The following is a 16815-nucleotide window of genomic DNA, read 5'->3' as shown; positions in this document are numbered from 1 at the left end:
TGATTAACAAGGGGTGGTTTGGCACATGCTGAATAGACTTGACGGCTGATCATAACTACCAGCCTTGATTACGATAGAAGAATATACCCTAGACTATGATGACGTTGTTGGGCCTGATTTGGGGGTTTTCATGTCTGTCGTTTGTCAACTGCCGTGATGAACGGGAATTGGTGGAGATTGATGACGTTTGCCGCATGCTGCGCAACGCGAATGTTGGGCTCGAGCATGATAACTAGCGTTTTGGCGGGGTACCTCGCCATCCAACACCACCACCATTGCGCGGGTGTTGGGTTTTTCTCATCTCCCCATTCCATTCAATCTAACGTCACTTGACGCGACCTGACGCGGGGAATGAAACCGTCCCAGCGTGTTGGGTCGCTGCCAATCTCGGAAATCTGGAGAGGTTTAGCTCAAACAAGAACTGGGAGTTGGTGATGGCGGGGAGTGAGGCCTGCCATCTAACATGCATCCCATGTGTACACAGTAGTGTAACAAGGTAGAGAAGGTCCAGACCAGGCGAAATGAAAGCAACTGCTTCTCATTTGAGTCATTGGAGTTTTATGCTGTGATGATAAAGCTCTAGGGTAGAGCAATCAATCCCCCGCAATTGGGTTCCAGGTTTGTTATCGGTTTTATCCGTTTGTCCCTCCCCGTGTATAAATCCCTGAGCTGCCCCCCTTCCTCTCCTCCCCTAGGTCCTTGGTCTCAACGCTGGAACTTCATCTTCCAACGTCAATTGAATCTCACAGCACTCGACCAACGACGACGACAAATCCTCTAGCTGACAATTGTACATACCTGGCCTACCGTCAAGATGTCTGACCGCGGCTACTCTTACAAGGGCTCCGGCACCAATAGCTACGTACGTCTCCCTTTTCTGGGCTTCAAAGTTGGCCGACCATCTCCTCCATCGACAACAGCATCTCTCAATGGACATCTGGTGTGTAGAGACAAGACTGACTCCCCATCTCACCAACAGGGCAACCATTGGTGCTCCCGCGACTACGGCAACGGGTCGAACTCCTACCACTACTCCAACAGGTATGTTCGCGAGTAACTTATTATTCGACGATGCCTGAGGTCATGAACTGATTTATTTCTCTTGTACACCTGTTGACAGCGACGGCTCGTACTACTACTCCAACCCCAACGGCAGCACCTACTACAACAACGGCCAGGGCAGCTCCGTCTACACGGCCCCCAGCGGCACTCAGTACTACTCATCGTCATCGTCGGGTAGCTCGGGCGCTAGCCAGAAGTAAATCGGGCATGGAAACGGAGAACTGGAAGGATTCAGGATGGATGAGCTGGGAAGTGGGGGAAAAGGGTCGTTGAGAAGACGTAGTGGTGTAGTTTAGGCGTGAACTTGGGTTCGCTTTATTTGCGGCATGTGTGTCTGTGTGTGTTGAGTCCACGATCCCCCTCTCCGCGTAGTCTGCGACTTGTCAGTGATGTTGATTTGGTGTCTGTCCTTGGTGTGCCTACCGGTTATATGTGTTGAGGACTGAATGAAGCACCCCCCGACAAGCTAACGTGCCTGGCCATGACATGAAACCTTAAGGATACAACTTGATGAGGGCAGAGCTCTCCAGCTTCACATCACGGAGAGACACTTTACATCACCAACCCAGCATCCAATCTTGATCTCAATCCCCATGAGTCCAACCAACAGTTCACCCCAACAGCCTCCAACCCTCCCCCCAGACCTTCACCGCAAACTGCAGTCCCCAAACCCACGCCTCCCTTTTCTCTCCACCTTCTCCTCCCGTTCCCGTTCCCTAAATGGTGGCAACAAACCCACACATCGTCCCCGCCAACAACAGCGCCGTCCTCCCCAGATTCAACACCCCCCAATGATCCACCAACCCCTTGATCGACCTGACCGCTTCCACCTCCACCACTCCCTCCCCCTTCCCCGCATCGTCCGCCGCCTCAACAGCCGCGGCAGCAGCGGTAGAAACAATTGCCGAAACCGTCCCCTCCCGCTCCGCTTTCTCCGCCAACTCCATCAACCGACCGTTAGTCCTCCGCATCACCAGCTTGGTATACGGGGCGATTGAAACCGACAATACCGCGGCGGCGAGGTACGCGCGGGTCTGGGCTGTTGAGAGAGATGATTTGTGACCTAGCGCGAGGTAGACATAGGATGCCGCGGACAGCAGCCCGGCGAACGGCACGGTGCGCTTGCCGAGCTGGAGGGTGTGCAGCCACTGCTTGAGCATGAGGGGTACGGGGGACTCGAGGAGGCGAGGGATTACGAGGGCGGAGAGGGAGAGCGAGACGCCGGTGGTTATGCCGGAGAGGAGGAGGGCGGTGGTTTGGGCGATGCGGATGGGGGTTGGGGTTGGGGAGGCCATGGTTGCGAGTATTTATCGCTGTTTCTTTCTCGGGGATGGGAGAGAATGGACAAACAGGTGAGTGTGTGATGAGTACCTAGGTGTGGTATGGGATATTAGGTTGGGTTTGGTCTTTTGGGTTTGGAGGAGTGGTGGTCGTTGATGAATAGCACGTAGGTAGTGATGTGGATAAGGATAAGGATGAGGATGTGTAAGTTGTTGTGAGGAGAGCGATGATGTCAGTGTCCGGAAGCGTGGTGGGGTAAATAAAGGCCGGGAGTCCCCGAGGAGTTCCTGCCGGGATGTTACACTAACAAGAGCTCCATCTCGGCACTCTTTGTCCGAACCCTCCGATTCCTGTTATTCCAGGCAGCCTTTGTCCTGGCAACCGAAGTAAACAATGTTCATCTATATACCCCTGGATTATACACAACTATAGATGTACACACAACACGGGGAGGTTTTGGAACCTCTCTAGAGTTTTGCCCCCCCTCTTTATACCGTCAGTATGTTCAATGCTCTCATTCATTGACCAGGTCAATCATAATTATCTCCGTCCGATCCACACATCTCCAACGCCCGGTTTCACTTCGTTTTCTCATTTGCAATGCATATCGTTACACCATATAAAATGCCAGCGAGGCCCGAAGTGAAGAGGAAGAGATATGCCCACTGTAACTCGGTCAAGCAAAGGTAGCTCGTCTCCTTGTGTTGCTCGCGCGCAGTTTCATGGCCAGACTCGAGATCCCAATGAGTGGTGTTCGGCTCTGGTGGTAGAGGACGGTCATGTAGCTTTTGATGCTTCGCGGGCCGGCAAGGGCGATGGTTCGGGTTGGAGATGGGGGTGTATCTTCTCCGAGACGATCATCGTGATGATTCCATAAAGTTGTGGCTACCTTGCCCCCGATCTTCGCGGAGGAGTGCCCGTCGAGGCCTCATGGTGTGGATTGCAGCGATGAAGGGAGAATCAGGGAAATGACCACCTCAAATGAGCGTGACGTTAGATTCTAATCCCTTTTCAACCTTCCATTCTCTGCGTCACCTGTGCCAAGACCGACGCCTCGTTTGGTGCTTCGCCTCATGCATTGCTGGCGGTGTTGGTGTGGCGCTTCCCAAACGGCGATAGCCTCAGGAAGGGGCAGGCCAGCAAGGCTGACTTCTGAAGTGAACAAAAGAAGCGAAGCACTACACGGGAAAGCTGCTCTAATAACCTTCTGTTGCACAAGCTGCTAATATGAAACTTTCGTCCATCCTGGCACTGCGTCCTCTGCTTGCTCCCAAACATGACCTTCCGTTCACAAAGCGGCCTTCCCGCGCGACTCGAAGGGCAATAACAAGACCAATACCCCGGCAGCGATGAACAGCGCACCGCTGGTGTACACCGGAACCGCCGTCTCCAGATTGGCAAACATGGCAACAATAGGCTGTCATATGGTCAGTTTCATCCACGTCCATGCCAATGACCAGTCGACGGAAGAAGGGGAAAGCCTGTACCGCCATGATGCCAAAGATCCGGTTACACGTCGCGGTGAGAGCATTTCCCGTGCCCCTTTGCGGCGTGGGGAACAGTTCCGGCGTGAAGCCGTACAATACCGCGTACGTGACATTGCTTGTAAAGCTGAAGGCGCAGTTCCAACCCAACAACGACCGTGATGTGAGTGCCGTTGTTGAACCGTACAAGAACACGCCGGTCAGTGCTGTCGAGAGAGCAAGCGTTCCCTTCCTCCCAAGCCGAGGCTGCTCTACCAACAGACCGCCAACCAGGGCCCCGGGAACTCCGACGGCCGCGATGATGAGCGAGTTGCGGTACGTCAGGGAGGTCGAGCCGTCTCCAAAGTCGGCGCCGCGCGATGCTTGGATGTACGGTAGGAAGGCGTTGTAGAGGGGATATCTGCTGCTCGTCAGTCTCCGGCCGTCTCTGGCTGGCCTCTCAGAAGAACGAGGAGAGGGACTGAGCATGAGGCTCCAACAAACCCTAGGCCGATGAAAGCCCACACAGTCATGATCAAGCCTGTCGACAAGGCGAGCTCTCTCGTCCGGAACAAGGCGCTAATCCTGTCGAGCCTGACGTCCTCGAGTGTCCTCCTGACAGCATTGGCCACGGTGATGCCGCAGCGTTGATATCCCTCGGGCTCGCATGCTCGCAATGCATCGAGAGTGAGCCACGTCGTCTTGCCGTTTCTTCGTGCTACCTCGTGGACAATACGCACAGCTTCTTCATCACAGCCCTTGCCCATCAAATACTTGGGTGACTCGTAGATGGTGAAGAAGCCGATCCGCGCAAGAAACATCAACACCGTCAGACCTCCCATGGTAATCAGGAACCAACGCCATCCCATATTTTGTTCTCTCGTACATGGCATGGCATTGTCACCTTCTGGGCACGTCATTTCACCAAGCAGCGGCCCTATTTGGCGTGTTAGGATCTGCTCCCCAACCCCCCGGGACGATTAGGCGTCAAGGACGAAAGAGCAACCCACCGCAGACTCAAATAACACTTACACGCAACCAACGTCGCCACAACCTGCGCCAGCGCCCACGCCACCGACAGCACCGTCAACAGATACTGGTGGCTGGCCGGCAGAAACTCCAAATAAATCGCCGAATCCACGGGCAAGTTTCCGCCCACCCCAAACGACCACAGCGCCGCGAATGTGCCGATAGCCGCAAACGAGTTCGCTCCCGCCGCCGCCATGCCAAACGCAGCCGTAACGCCCAGCGTCAAGTTGAACGCCCACCGCCGGCCGAAGACGTCACACCCAAAGCCCCAGAATAGAGCCCCCACGAGGAGGCCGATGTTTTGCGCCAGGGTTAGGAGGGGTGCGTAGCGAGGGGAAAATTCGGCTTTGACCGGGGTGAAGATGAGGCTGGTGACGATGGGCCAGAGGTTGTCGGACGCCCAACCAAAGGCGATGACGGCTGTTAGTTGGTGTTGGTAGGCGCCCATGCCGATTTCTTGGATCTGGGGATGGTTAAGTACCTAGGGTGGAGGAGATGCTGGAGGGGTGGGAAGCTTACGGCGCGGTTGAGGACCTTGGCCTTTTTCTCGTATACCGGGTCGACTTGTCCTGAAGGGAGGATGGTGGTGTCGTCGGTGGTTCTTGAGGTCTCACCTTCAGCGACGGAGGGAGGTCTGGCGGTGGCTTTGGAGGGCTGCTCCATAGTTTCTGGAAATGGACGTTGGTCTTGGTGAGGTCAGGAACGAAGAGGAGGGGTTCTGGTGCCCGGGCTCATGGTCCACGAGGTTCTGTGAACCCATCCAAAGTTATAAGTGCCGTGCAATGATGCAAGCAACCATACCGCTGAGGTAACCTATGAAGTATGGATGTCCTCGGCCCCGCGTCTGCAAAGCAACCCCGACTTGACGCAATGCGACGGTATTCCGAAGACTCTGGGGTGCTTGAATCTGGATTGACAGCTCATTCCATGAAACCAGAAACTTGGTTTATTCCGGTACGTACTGGAGGCTATATCTGCACGTGAAGGACTCCCGGTCTTTTGTCTTTCAATCACCGCTTCCCAGATTTCTCGACGGAGTCTGTTCGGTATAATGAGGAAGGACCAGGGCAGATCTGCTCTTGATGTACCATGAGAGAGATCTAATGGGGAGAAGGCCGAGGATACGGTTAAAGGCCTTGATGATGACCATGGGGTCTTCCCAGTCTCGCCGCTACCTCCACATACGCTCAAACCTCGATTCTCTCAGTTGTGGAAGAGGGGGAGATTGGGATGTCGAACGCTGCCTTGGACACACGCGCACAGCGCCTTTTCTCGCGTAAACATAATTTTGAACTATCGCATAACAGTCTTCATGATGGAACAGATTTTACATCTTTGCGCGATGCGCGCACGCCCTAATTAGAGGATTTTGTACACAGTAGTCACTCGCCTGCTTCCTCGGCGATGTGGACGTGCGCGCGCGTGCGAAGTGGGGCGAATCTTGGTGTTTGCAAACGACAGTGATATTAGTGCCTACCGAATTTGGTAATATATCAACTAAACTCGTCAACCTCCATCATCTCTTGAACTCTTCATCCTTTTCCCTTCATCCCAGACATTCAACTTCTTTGTTGTGCACCATCATTTGAGTCCTCCGTGGGTGAAAGTCACACGCGACTCGATGGCCGACAACGCCAACAATGACTCCTGCAGACGGAGGACCAGAAGTAGCACCCACCAACCTGCGCAGAAGGTTCGGGTTGTGGAAGGCAACAACAGCCAACGTGTCGCTGTCAAGATGGAGCAATCCGACGCACCAGTGAATCCAGAGTCCGAATCCGAATCCGAAGCCTCCGTTGTTGAGATATCCGGTGACGCTCCCCAGCAGCTCTCTAAAGAAGAGTGGATCTCCATTCTCTGTGAGTTCAGCCTATAGGGGCACAAATGTGATCCAAGGTGTCAGATCCCGAGGCTGACCCCATTCAACAGATAGGAAATACTACATCTATGAAGTTATCTATCAGGCCCCAGATGGTGACCTGACACTGGTCATCACCGGGGGCTCCATAAAAACACCCAAGATCTGGCGCAGTGACATTCGAAGAGCCCTCATCGTCTCAACCAAAAAATTGAACGAAGCTTTGCCCAATTGGCGCCGACATACCACCTATATCACGATCAATGACGAATTTCCAATCATGGAACTCTTACCAGGAACTCCGCTGGTTTTCAAGTGGTTGATTATGGCTGCTCATCATCCACGCACTGAGCATTCCGGGGGATATTGGATTGGACAATCACTCGAACTCGCGGAGATAAGGGAGCTCGCCAAGCTCAGCTACCAGCACAATGCTCTTCATCTGATTGCTACGAGTGCTCGTCAATGGATTGAGGCGCTCTATCCACCGGGATGGAAGCTCCAGAATCCGGAGGAGTATTCTGACCAACTAGACTATCTGTGGCTCTCCTATGAGCTCGGAGTGGAAAAGCTCTTTCACGATATCTGGTATGGTGTTTCGACTCCTTGTGTGTCTGCAAACCAGAAACCCAAGCGTTCCGCTAACGGGTCAATTGTCAATAGCTTCAACTTGGCCTATGTTTGCAAGGTAGAGTTTTGGAATCCTGCGTCTATGCCTCCAGGCATCTTCGGTAAGTTCTTAACTTCCAACCCTCGCCGGCTCCCAATTAGCATACTAACAACCGAACCCCGTCATGTTGTATGTGAACAGACGAAATCTATCGCTGCAGGAGAGACTTCGTCTCTTCATTTCTCTCTGAAATCTATGAATACAAGGCTAAGCTCCTTCATGCGGTCGAACGCGGCACCGACGTGGACCGCTCTATCTGTGCCAACTCTGCCGGGAAGAAAAAGCCCAAAGACTGTGCCAAATCTCAGCTCAAACTCCTCGAGGATTGGATGAAAGCCCAAAAGCTTGGTCCGACTCTTTACGACAAACATGGCCGTCTGCCCACAGACAGAAGCCCGATCAACTTCTTTTCTCAAAGGGAAAGCGTCAACCTTTTGGAGTTCGACCATTACTTCGACGGCCAGGAGTGCTTCTGCGGGCTTGCCATTCTCGCCAAGAAGCTCAAACTCCCAGGAAAGGAGAGGCTGCTGGACTGGATGACCGAGAATGGCGGCAAGGCTCGCATGGCGACTGAGGAGCATATCGCCTACATGAGGGAGCAGCGCAGGAAGCTTGGGATGTGACGATCGGATGGGCTTGTCTTATGCTGAGCGTCAGGGGTCGAAGTGTGAGCAGTGAAGCAGGAGACAGCAGTTGATGAGAGAGCTTGGAATGTTTGGATCATCAGCACTGATAATTGGAAATCACTCAACCCTGGAACAGGAATGTATCTATAGGTTCATTTCGCAGAGTTCTTTATTCGAGGGACTTGACCCTGTCATGGTGTTGTTGCCCCCTGTTCGCTGCGTCGCGGAGCGTTTGCCTCAGGTCTTGGCATCTCGCTGAACTTGAGCGTCACCGCAAACTCCAAGGACACTCGCTCTTTGAGGCTGGCCATTAAAACTCCCAACTGGAGACACATATTTATCCTTAATTCTCACTAATCCATTGTAGCGCCGACCTGCTGCAAGGGTAAATGCACTCATAGGTGTCTTTTTGCCGCCCCAGGACGTTGGCCGGAACCTCGCCATTTAGGTACTTCCTCAGCTGGAGGAACGTGAGTTGACATCATCAATCGTTATGTTCCAGACTCTTTCTTCGCAACTTCCCTGTTTGTACCTAAACTGAAGTGCGATTCCAGCCAAACCTTTCAGGCACGGCCTGTTTCCGCGCCTTCCTTCCCCAGATCACATACTTTTCCCTCTGCTGCCTAAACCCGCTCGCCTTGGGGGAAACCAAGAGCCGAGTGAACCGAATCTGTCAACTTCCGTCCTTCTCAATTCATCTTGATCCTCGATTGGGAGACGTCCAGCACCCTGTATCTCAATGAGCGAAAACATCGGCTCACTCAACAGGCTGGCCGCCGAGAACCCCCAACCCGCACAGCAAGGCCGCATCGTGGAGCGTGATAACGACCATCATGGAGCTATCAAGTTGGAGCAACAAGATTTGCCAGTGAGACTTGGAGCCCAGCCGTCAGCCCTCCAGCGCATTTCTGGGCTCACTATCAAGGATTTGGGCATTGAGGAGTGGAGAGATATTCTGTGTTAGTCTGCTTCTCCTTACAATGCAACCAAAGGCAGAGAATATTTGCTAACTTCTCTTTATTTCGATGGATCTAGACAACGAATACCACGCGTATGAGAGTCTTTACGAAGCCGAGAATGGAGACATGACCCTGATCATCACTGGGGGCTCATCACTTCCTTCGGCAGAAGTCGAGTGGGAAGACCTTCGAAACGCCATTACAGTCTCGTCCACCAGAATGGATCAAGCCCTACCTGGCTGGCGCAGCAACATCGCCAAGGTCAGTCACAACAGCGGACACCTCCCTGTTGCTGAGCTTTGTGCGGGGACTCCTCAAGTGTTTTGGCTCTTAGCCATGGCCGCCCACTACAATCCCTCAGAGAGTTGTCCGCAGAACCCTTCGGTCATCATGTTCCAACGCAGCCTCGAAGAGGTGCGCGACCTGCTGAGGCTCTCTCATCGATACAACGCCCTCCATCTGATCGCAACAAACGCGCATACATGGAAGTGGGACGTTCTCTCACTGGACAAGGATTTCAACTCCGAGACTTCAAATTTCGGTCAGCTCAATTATCTCTGGATCGCATATGAGCTCGGCATGGAACAATCCTTCAATGAGATGTGGTACGTTGTGAATCCCTGCTCTTCATTCCCAGTGGTCGATCCAAACCGTGGAATTCACGTTGACCATGTAAACAAGCTGTAACCTCGCATATGTCGCGAGTTTTGTCTTCTGGAACCCTGATTCTATGCCGCCTGGTATCTTTAGTAAGTTGTCCTGGCGACGTAGGAGACTTGAGCTCTGAGTTGCTGACAAGGTTCGGTCGATAGAGGAAATCTATCGATGCAGACAAGACTTTCTCGAATGGTCCCTTTCACAGATATACGATTATTGTGAAAAGCTCACTCGGGCCGTCGCAGAGGGTGTCCAGAGTAATGACTCAATTTGCCCCTGGCCGCTGTACGCTTCCAAGTGTGCTGAAAAGCAGCTTCGACATCTCGAGACTTGGCTGGACGCATCGAAGCTTCGCCTGTCAGATCTAGTTGATCACCGAGGGTTCCTCGCCACCGACAGGAGCCCTGTTCGTCTCTTCGACAACCACCCACTTGATGTGACCACATTCCATGATGGGCTCCACCCTAAGGTCCCATACAACTGCTGTGGGTTGGTGAAACTGGCAAACGAGATCATCAATGTGTCAGGGCATGTGCGGTTGATGAAGTGGATGATGCAGACTGGTGGCAGCCCTCAGTTGGCGACCAAGCAGCATATGGAGTACATGCAGGGACAGCGGAAGAAGTATGAGGAGTGATGACCATGGCCTCGCTTCTCCCTATTTACGCTTGTTCTTCTAGCAAACATGTCGGAGTAACTTGTCGGAGGAATATCCATGCAGATCTGGCACGCCGTTTCTGCTTCCATCACAGAGGCACTGGGAAGGAGGAATCATGAAGTTCTCTTGGACTCCCGGGGAGATGTAGATAATATCTACGCTGTCTGAATTGTTAGAGGGGAGAGAGGTTGCCCATTGCCCCATTGCTTATGCTTTGGCATCAACCCCCTTGAAGTTGAGGCCCACCACCAACACAGTATGATGAGTGAGGAGCACTACCCTTCTTAAGTTTCATATTTCTTTTGCCCCTACTAACTAAATATCCTAGGTATTTAATTACTCCTGGACTGTTATCCCAGTTCTTCGCTTCTTCCCATGTGTTCCTTGCCTCTTTTCACATTGAGATAAGACGATGAGGTTGCTCATCCGTGTTGGTGTTTTGGACGACGGGCATCTTCCTCAACCCTGTCTGCAAAGAACACCATTACTTCTCTATTGCTCAAGCCACGTCGAACATAGGTAGAAACAACAGTCCCGTTTGATAATGCCGCGTAAAAAGGGTGGTTCACGCAGGCGAGGAGCCGATAACCTCCAGTCCGCAAAGAAGAGTCGTATCGTCGAGCGCGCAAACGGAGACGTGGTCGTTGTTAAAGTGAAAGACAATTCCACCAACTTGCCTGCACAAAAGGCGAGAAAGAATGGAAAGAAGCTGCAGAAGCATAAGTGGGATGAAGTCTTGCGGAAGTCATGGGTCCTCTGAGAAACAACACCTACTGGGCTAGTTTCTTACTTCATTCTCAATAAAAATACAGGCAAAAAGCATCATGTCGCAGAGGTCCGTTTCTCAGCCAAGAACGGCGAAATGGCCCTCATCATCACTGGCGGTGGTTCGTCATCAAAGCATGACTGGGTCTGGTGGAAGGACGACCGAATCGGCCTCACCATTTCCACCAGCAACCTGGACAAAGACTTGCCACGCTGGCGTGAATGCATCGCCAAAACCATCCCAGGTGACGGTGGAAGCCTTCCCATCGCTGAGCTTGCTCGTGGAACTCCGGAGGTGTTTCGACACCTGGTTGCTGCGGCTCACCACTTGCCTACTGAGAGCAATCCCACCTTCATCATCAAGGAGAAGCTTAGTATCGAGCAACTGAGGGACCTTGCCAAACTCACTAATCACCACAGTGCCCTCCACCTGATTGCCAGGAATGTGCCGGGTTGGGTGAAGAAGCTCTACCCGCCAGGCTGGCATCTCCAGACATGGAAGATGAATCTGAGGAGGGTGAGGACTTCGGAGACTCCGATGGCTTCAGCGGCTCCGACAAGTCCAGCAGTTGGGCCGACTCCAGTGACTCTGATGACTCTGATGACTACAGAAAGTGGGATGAGTACATGGCCTATGATGCCGTAAAGCACGTATATTATGGCTCGGACACCTCAAAGAAGGCCAAGGACCCAGACCCTGGATATCACGGCCAGCTGGAACATCTATGGATTGCGTATGAGTTTGGACTTGAGAAAGTCTTCAACAGGATCTGGTATGCTGGCGAGAAACTCCCTTTCTTCATTTGTGTTCTGCGCAGTGGTGATTCTCAGCTAACCGCCTGGCGAGTGAAGCTTCAACCTGGCATTCGTTGCCAAAGGCACCTTCTCGAACCCGGCATTCCTCCGGCCGGGAGCTTTTGGTGAGTCTGAAAACCATTCTGACATCACAAACGCCAAGTCATACCGTAGGATCAACGCCTACTAACGCACTCGTCTTCGGCACCGCAGACGAGATCTACAGCCGCAGAGCAGCTTACGTTGACACCCTCATGGCCAGGATTTCCGCCCACCGCGAGAGGCTCGTCGAAGCCATAGACTCCGACGCTCCCGACGTGAGCAAGGAACTCTGTTCCAGCTACTACTGGGGCAAAACGTGCGTCACCGCGCAGCTCAGAGAGCTGGAGAAGTGGCTTGCCCGCGAAGGGCTTCATCTCAAGAGCAACGGCCTGGAGAACTCGGAGGGCCGGAGCCCCATGGACTTCCTCCACGACTCGCCGTTGGAAACTTCGAATGTGAGGGGAGAGCATTATACGGCGTATTGCGGCCGGTATAAGCTGGTGAGATGGATGGAGAAGGATGGGAAGGCGATGTTGCTTCAGTGGCTGGCGAAGTTTGATGGGAAGACGAGGATCGCGACGGATGAGCAGATTCAGTATATGAGGAGACAGAGGAAGAAGTATGAGATGTGAATGTGGGCTCTGCGTAAAGTCGGATGTGGATAGCATTTAAGTTGGCTCTCAGGTGAACAGTTGATGAGGATTGGATCCAAGTTGCTGCGCTTGAATCATCACGTGTTTTCTTTCTTCCTCCTTTTTCCCTGATCACTTTCTCCCCTTCTTCCATTCATTGGATGATGGAATCGATCAGTTCTCGTCCCATGCGCCTTCTGCAACACTGGACACAAAGTCGGTCATTTGTCCTGCCTTCCAATTCCCTTCATCCCTCAAGCCGTGGGACCACACTACTCCGTCTTCCTTTTCCACCATTTCGTTCCCTCGCAGCGAACTTTCATCTCAATGAGCGAAAGCATCAACCACACCAGAAAGCGAGCCACTGAGGCCCCCCAACCCGCACAAAAAGTACGCATCGTGGGGCGTCCTACCGACCGACCGGAACCTGCAGTCATGGATCAGGACCCTCAGTCAGTCGGGCGAGAGCCTGGAGCTGAGCCCGAGGCATCGGCCGTCCAACCGGTTTCTGCAATCACTGTCAAAAATCTGGGCATCAAAGAGTGGAAAAAGATTCTGCGTCAGTTCGATCCCAGTTCAGATACGAAGTACCCATGAAAGCAGAGCACCTTGCTAACTAGACAACCTTCTTCTCTTAATCTAGGCGAGGAATACAACATTGACGAGATTTCTCTCACCGCAGAGAATGGGGACTTGACAATTGTCATGACTGAGGAGGTGATCACGGCGTCGAAGTTCTGGCCAACGCTTTCTCGAGTGGCTTTCACGGTTTCCTCCAGCACGATGGATGAGCTCTTTCCTGGTTGGCGCAGCGATATTGAGAGCACTGTTCACCGAGAAGGGCACCTTCCTGTCGCCAGGCTTTCCACAGAAACTTCCCCGGCATTTCGACATTTGATCGTGGCCTCTCACCTCACAGAGGGCAAAAGCGGGTATTGTATCCACCCAGGCCGAGGTCTCAGAGTCCTCGGTGAAGTGGCAAAGCTTTGCCATCGATACAACGCCATCCACTTGATGAGGAGTGACCTGCACAACTGGATCCAGGAGTTCCCCTTACTGGATTCAAACCCCCATGAAAGCCGTTCGGACTTTGGTCAACTCGATCTTCTCTGGATCGCATATGAGCTCGGTATCGAACAGATTTTCCACGAAATGTGGTACGCATATCTTGCCAAGATTATGTCTGAAACCTACTAACCATCTTGACAAGCTACAACTTGGCATATGTTGCGGAATTCGTCGTCTGGAGTCCTTCCTCCATGCCACCGGGTATCTATGGTACACATCATCATCGCTTGTACGAGGCCATATACCGTACTTGATTTACTGACCAAGGCGTTTTACAACAGAGAGGATCTATCGAGCTAGACAGGAGTTTATTCGCTGGTCACTCTCTGAAGTGTACAAGTATCACACCAAGCTCATCGAGATCACCGATAAGGTTGTTCCTGGTGACGGTACAATTTGTTCTTGGCCGCTCTCCGCTTCCGAGTGTGCGGCCGAACAACTCCGACTTCTCAATGACTGGATCAGCGCCTCGAACCTTCCGAGGATTGACGACCTACCTCAAGCCCTTGCCACCGACATTAGCCCTATCGGCCTCTTCGAGAAGGTGAAGCTTGACCTCAGGGATCTTGGTAATACTCCCCATCACGCCGAGTACCGTCACTACCGCCCGTGTGGGTTGAAGAGGTTGGCGACAGAGATCATCAACCCAAAGGGGAACGATAGGTTGGCTAGGTGGATCATGCGGACTGGTGGAAAGGCTCCATTTACAACCGAGGAACACATCGAGTACATGAAGGCACGGCGGAAGAAGTATAAGCAGCTCAGCTTTGACTGGGCATGCGCTATCGCTGATTGACCTACCTTTCCTGCCGAGCGCCTCGAGGAGTCTGGATCCAGTGTCTTCACTTGGACTGGGAAAACGTGTAACCGTGGCAGGAGAAAGATGCCTAAGAACCGGAACATGTATCAGAAATATTCATGAGGTTCCAGGTTGCCAAGGGCACATAGATAAAGCAGATTTGTCAGATAGTATTGTGCAAATAAAAGACAACGGGCCAGGTTGCTGGTTTACCTCGACATGGGGCATGAGGCAGGTGCCTGGGCTTCCAGGTCGTTGCCTGAGATTCTTGATTCGCGTGTTGTTCGTTCCACCCCTCCTTTCAACCTTCCTTCCCAAAGCAATCGTGACCGACCCTTCGCAACTTCAGAAAAAAGGCGTTTGTGGTCAAACCTGCCACACCTTATTCTCTCCTTCGCTCGGTTTGTTTGCCGTTACGCGCGAAATTTGATCACAATGGAAGACAGCAAGGAGACGCTCCGAAAGCGAAAAGGCGAGGATCTTCTCTCTTCGCAGGAGAGCCGAATCGTTGAGCGCAGTAACGGATCCTCGGTCGCCGTCAGGATGGAACACGACAATCCATCAATCAAGCAGCAGACCGACGACTTACGTTCATTGGGCCAAGCAGTCCGCATTGGCCATGGACTGTCTGCAGATCAGTGGAGCTCCATTTTGTGTAAGGACTAACCTTCATGAAGTTCCATCGTGCATCCCGTGATTGAAGGTGTTGAAGAGTATCAAGTTTAAGCCGACCGAACCATCCTGCTGACTTTGGTTGCGACTGCCCCTTGGCTCAGACAAGAAGTACTACATCTACGAGGTTCTCTTCACGGCCGAGGACGGAGACCTAACCCTCGTCATTACCGGGGGTATTACGCACAAGATCCCAAAGTGGTCCAAGGACGTTCGAAGGGCTTTTACGGTCTCGACAAAAATAATGGATGAGACCCTACCTGGGTGGCGCAAAGATGTCTGCAACATACCAGCCGCGGACCCTCAAGAACTCCCTGTCGTCGACTTTCCCGAAGGCACTCCGCTGGTGCTTTGGCATTTGGTTTATGCTGCACATCACGCCCCCGTCAATGCAATCCCTTTCGCTCTTCCAGACAAAGACATCCCTGCGTATAATTTGGCAGAGTTTGCCAAGCTGTGTCACCGGTACAATGCCGTCCACATTGCTGCTCAAAGCTGCCGGCTTTGGTCGCATGGATCAGGGCAAAGTACCACTTAGGTTGAAAGCTGCTGCATCTGGAGGAGCTCTGCGGTCAGATGGAGCATCTGTGGGTGGCATATGTGTTCGGGTTGGAGCATGTTTTCCACGATGTCTGGTATGTTTCGTTTCTCTATTCCAGTTTGGACGATGCTGCTCTGTCCTCCTCAAGTCACCTACTGCATGAAAACTGTTGATTTCGGCTGACCCATCCAACAAGCTTCAACTTGGCGTATGTCTCAAAGGCCATCTACTGGAATCCAGCGTCCCTGCTACCCGGTATATTTGGTGGGTTCCCTGACCCACAAAACCCCTCCACGTAAATCTCGGACTCATTGTTGACATACATCTTGCTCTGCCGCCTCTTCCCATAGACGAGGTTTACCAATGCCGGGAACAGTTCCTGGTGTGGCTACTGTCCGACGTATATAACTACCGCCAAAAACTCATCGATGCCATTGCCATTCCAAATGGACCGGATTCTTCTATTTGCGCGGATCCTAACAAAACCCAGGCTTATGCCAGGGAGCAGCTTCGGCTTCTCAACAACTGGATGAGAGAACAGAATCTGGGAGCAGATCTTTACGATGCCCAGGGACGCTTGCCGAGAGACAGAAGCCCGAGCAAGTTCTTCACTGACTTTCCTATCCCCGTTGCGGTTCTGTTGCAGTCACACGACGAACGGTACCGGGGAAAGTGCGGATTGTTCTCTTTGGCATCGCAGATCAGTCAAGATGGGAACAAGCAGCTCCTCCGCTGGATGGCGAACAGTGGCGGTAAAGCACAGCTTGCGAAGCCTGAGCATATCGCGTACATGAGAGAGCAGCGGAAGAAGATCGGGATCTGACTGCTTCCATCAGATGTCTCCAGCCAGAGTTTGATGATTTCTTTGACATTAGCTCGGTTGACTGGTTGCTCACAAGGTGGGCCATCGGAAGTTGGCGGGCTGTTCTCACGAGCAATGTACCATAGGAAAATTCTGGCTTCTCGCCTCAATATCTAATCACAAGAAAATGTGACAAGCCTGGATGGACCTCCTCGGTTGACTGTCGTCGCAACCCAAAATCTGACAACGAAAGACAGGAAAGACAACAAAGCCACGGAGAGGAGCAATGAGCGGACGCATAAAATTGGTGTGCACCATGCCGATCGCACAGCCAATTGTCAAATGTTTGTAAAGACAACCAAGCAAGCCATCAAAGTTGTGATGCACCTGAACTCGCCGTCCTTGACGACTCGGACAAGGGACGTCCGATTTCCCG

At 52.5% G+C, this 16815-nt stretch overlaps 8 protein-coding genes across 8 annotated transcripts; 6 read left to right on the top strand and 2 right to left on the bottom strand.

Annotated features, from left to right (window-relative positions):
• Nucleotides 1-814: 814 nt before the first annotated feature.
• Nucleotides 815-1262, top strand: VTJ04DRAFT_1622 (uncharacterized protein; the record flags this gene model as incomplete). The annotated part of the gene is made up of 3 exons (XM_069359330.1): nucleotides 815-862; nucleotides 980-1041; nucleotides 1121-1262. The coding sequence occupies 3 exons, from the start codon at nucleotides 815-817 to the stop codon at nucleotides 1260-1262; spliced, it is 252 nt and encodes an 83-aa protein (XP_069224230.1).
• A 516-nt stretch (nucleotides 1263-1778) lies between these two features.
• VTJ04DRAFT_1621 (uncharacterized protein) lies at nucleotides 1779-2357 on the bottom strand (the record flags this gene model as incomplete). The annotated part of the gene is made up of 1 exon (XM_069359329.1): nucleotides 1779-2357. The coding sequence occupies one exon, from the start codon at nucleotides 2355-2357 to the stop codon at nucleotides 1779-1781; it is 579 nt and encodes a 192-aa protein (XP_069224229.1).
• Nucleotides 2358-3631: 1274 nt separating this feature from the next.
• On the bottom strand, nucleotides 3632-5498 carry VTJ04DRAFT_1620 (uncharacterized protein; the record flags this gene model as incomplete). The annotated part of the gene is made up of 5 exons (XM_069359328.1): nucleotides 3632-3760; nucleotides 3831-4227; nucleotides 4311-4743; nucleotides 4839-5298; nucleotides 5355-5498. 5 exons carry the CDS (start codon nucleotides 5496-5498, stop codon nucleotides 3632-3634), a joined length of 1563 nt encoding a protein of 520 aa, XP_069224228.1.
• A 958-nt stretch (nucleotides 5499-6456) lies between these two features.
• Nucleotides 6457-7986, top strand: VTJ04DRAFT_1619 (uncharacterized protein; the record flags this gene model as incomplete). The annotated part of the gene is made up of 4 exons (XM_069359326.1): nucleotides 6457-6694; nucleotides 6765-7281; nucleotides 7357-7424; nucleotides 7505-7986. 4 exons carry the CDS (start codon nucleotides 6457-6459, stop codon nucleotides 7984-7986), a joined length of 1305 nt encoding a protein of 434 aa, XP_069224227.1.
• Nucleotides 7987-8728: 742 nt separating this feature from the next.
• On the top strand, nucleotides 8729-10242 carry VTJ04DRAFT_1618 (uncharacterized protein; the record flags this gene model as incomplete). The annotated part of the gene is made up of 4 exons (XM_069359325.1): nucleotides 8729-8948; nucleotides 9025-9553; nucleotides 9630-9697; nucleotides 9761-10242. 4 exons carry the CDS (start codon nucleotides 8729-8731, stop codon nucleotides 10240-10242), a joined length of 1299 nt encoding a protein of 432 aa, XP_069224226.1.
• Nucleotides 10243-11125: 883 nt separating this feature from the next.
• Nucleotides 11126-12497, top strand: VTJ04DRAFT_1617 (uncharacterized protein; the record flags this gene model as incomplete). The annotated part of the gene is made up of 4 exons (XM_069359324.1): nucleotides 11126-11545; nucleotides 11644-11801; nucleotides 11881-11948; nucleotides 11998-12497. The coding sequence occupies 4 exons, from the start codon at nucleotides 11126-11128 to the stop codon at nucleotides 12495-12497; spliced, it is 1146 nt and encodes a 381-aa protein (XP_069224225.1).
• A 1152-nt stretch (nucleotides 12498-13649) lies between these two features.
• Nucleotides 13650-14361, top strand: VTJ04DRAFT_1616 (uncharacterized protein; the record flags this gene model as incomplete). The annotated part of the gene is made up of 3 exons (XM_069359323.1): nucleotides 13650-13654; nucleotides 13708-13775; nucleotides 13847-14361. The coding sequence occupies 3 exons, from the start codon at nucleotides 13650-13652 to the stop codon at nucleotides 14359-14361; spliced, it is 588 nt and encodes a 195-aa protein (XP_069224224.1).
• A 1251-nt stretch (nucleotides 14362-15612) lies between these two features.
• Nucleotides 15613-16400, top strand: VTJ04DRAFT_1615 (uncharacterized protein; the record flags this gene model as incomplete). The annotated part of the gene is made up of 3 exons (XM_069359322.1): nucleotides 15613-15671; nucleotides 15774-15841; nucleotides 15928-16400. The coding sequence occupies 3 exons, from the start codon at nucleotides 15613-15615 to the stop codon at nucleotides 16398-16400; spliced, it is 600 nt and encodes a 199-aa protein (XP_069224223.1).
• Nucleotides 16401-16815: the final 415 nt, after the last annotated feature.

Source organism: Mycothermus thermophilus (genome assembly GCF_041956435.1).
Source record: "Mycothermus thermophilus strain CBS 625.91 unplaced genomic scaffold VTJ04scaffold_1, whole genome shotgun sequence".
Classification (NCBI taxonomy): domain Eukaryota; kingdom Fungi; phylum Ascomycota; class Sordariomycetes; order Sordariales; family Chaetomiaceae; genus Mycothermus; species Mycothermus thermophilus.
Note: the sequence above shows the minus strand (reverse complement) of the source record. Positions and strands in the feature narration are given on the sequence as shown.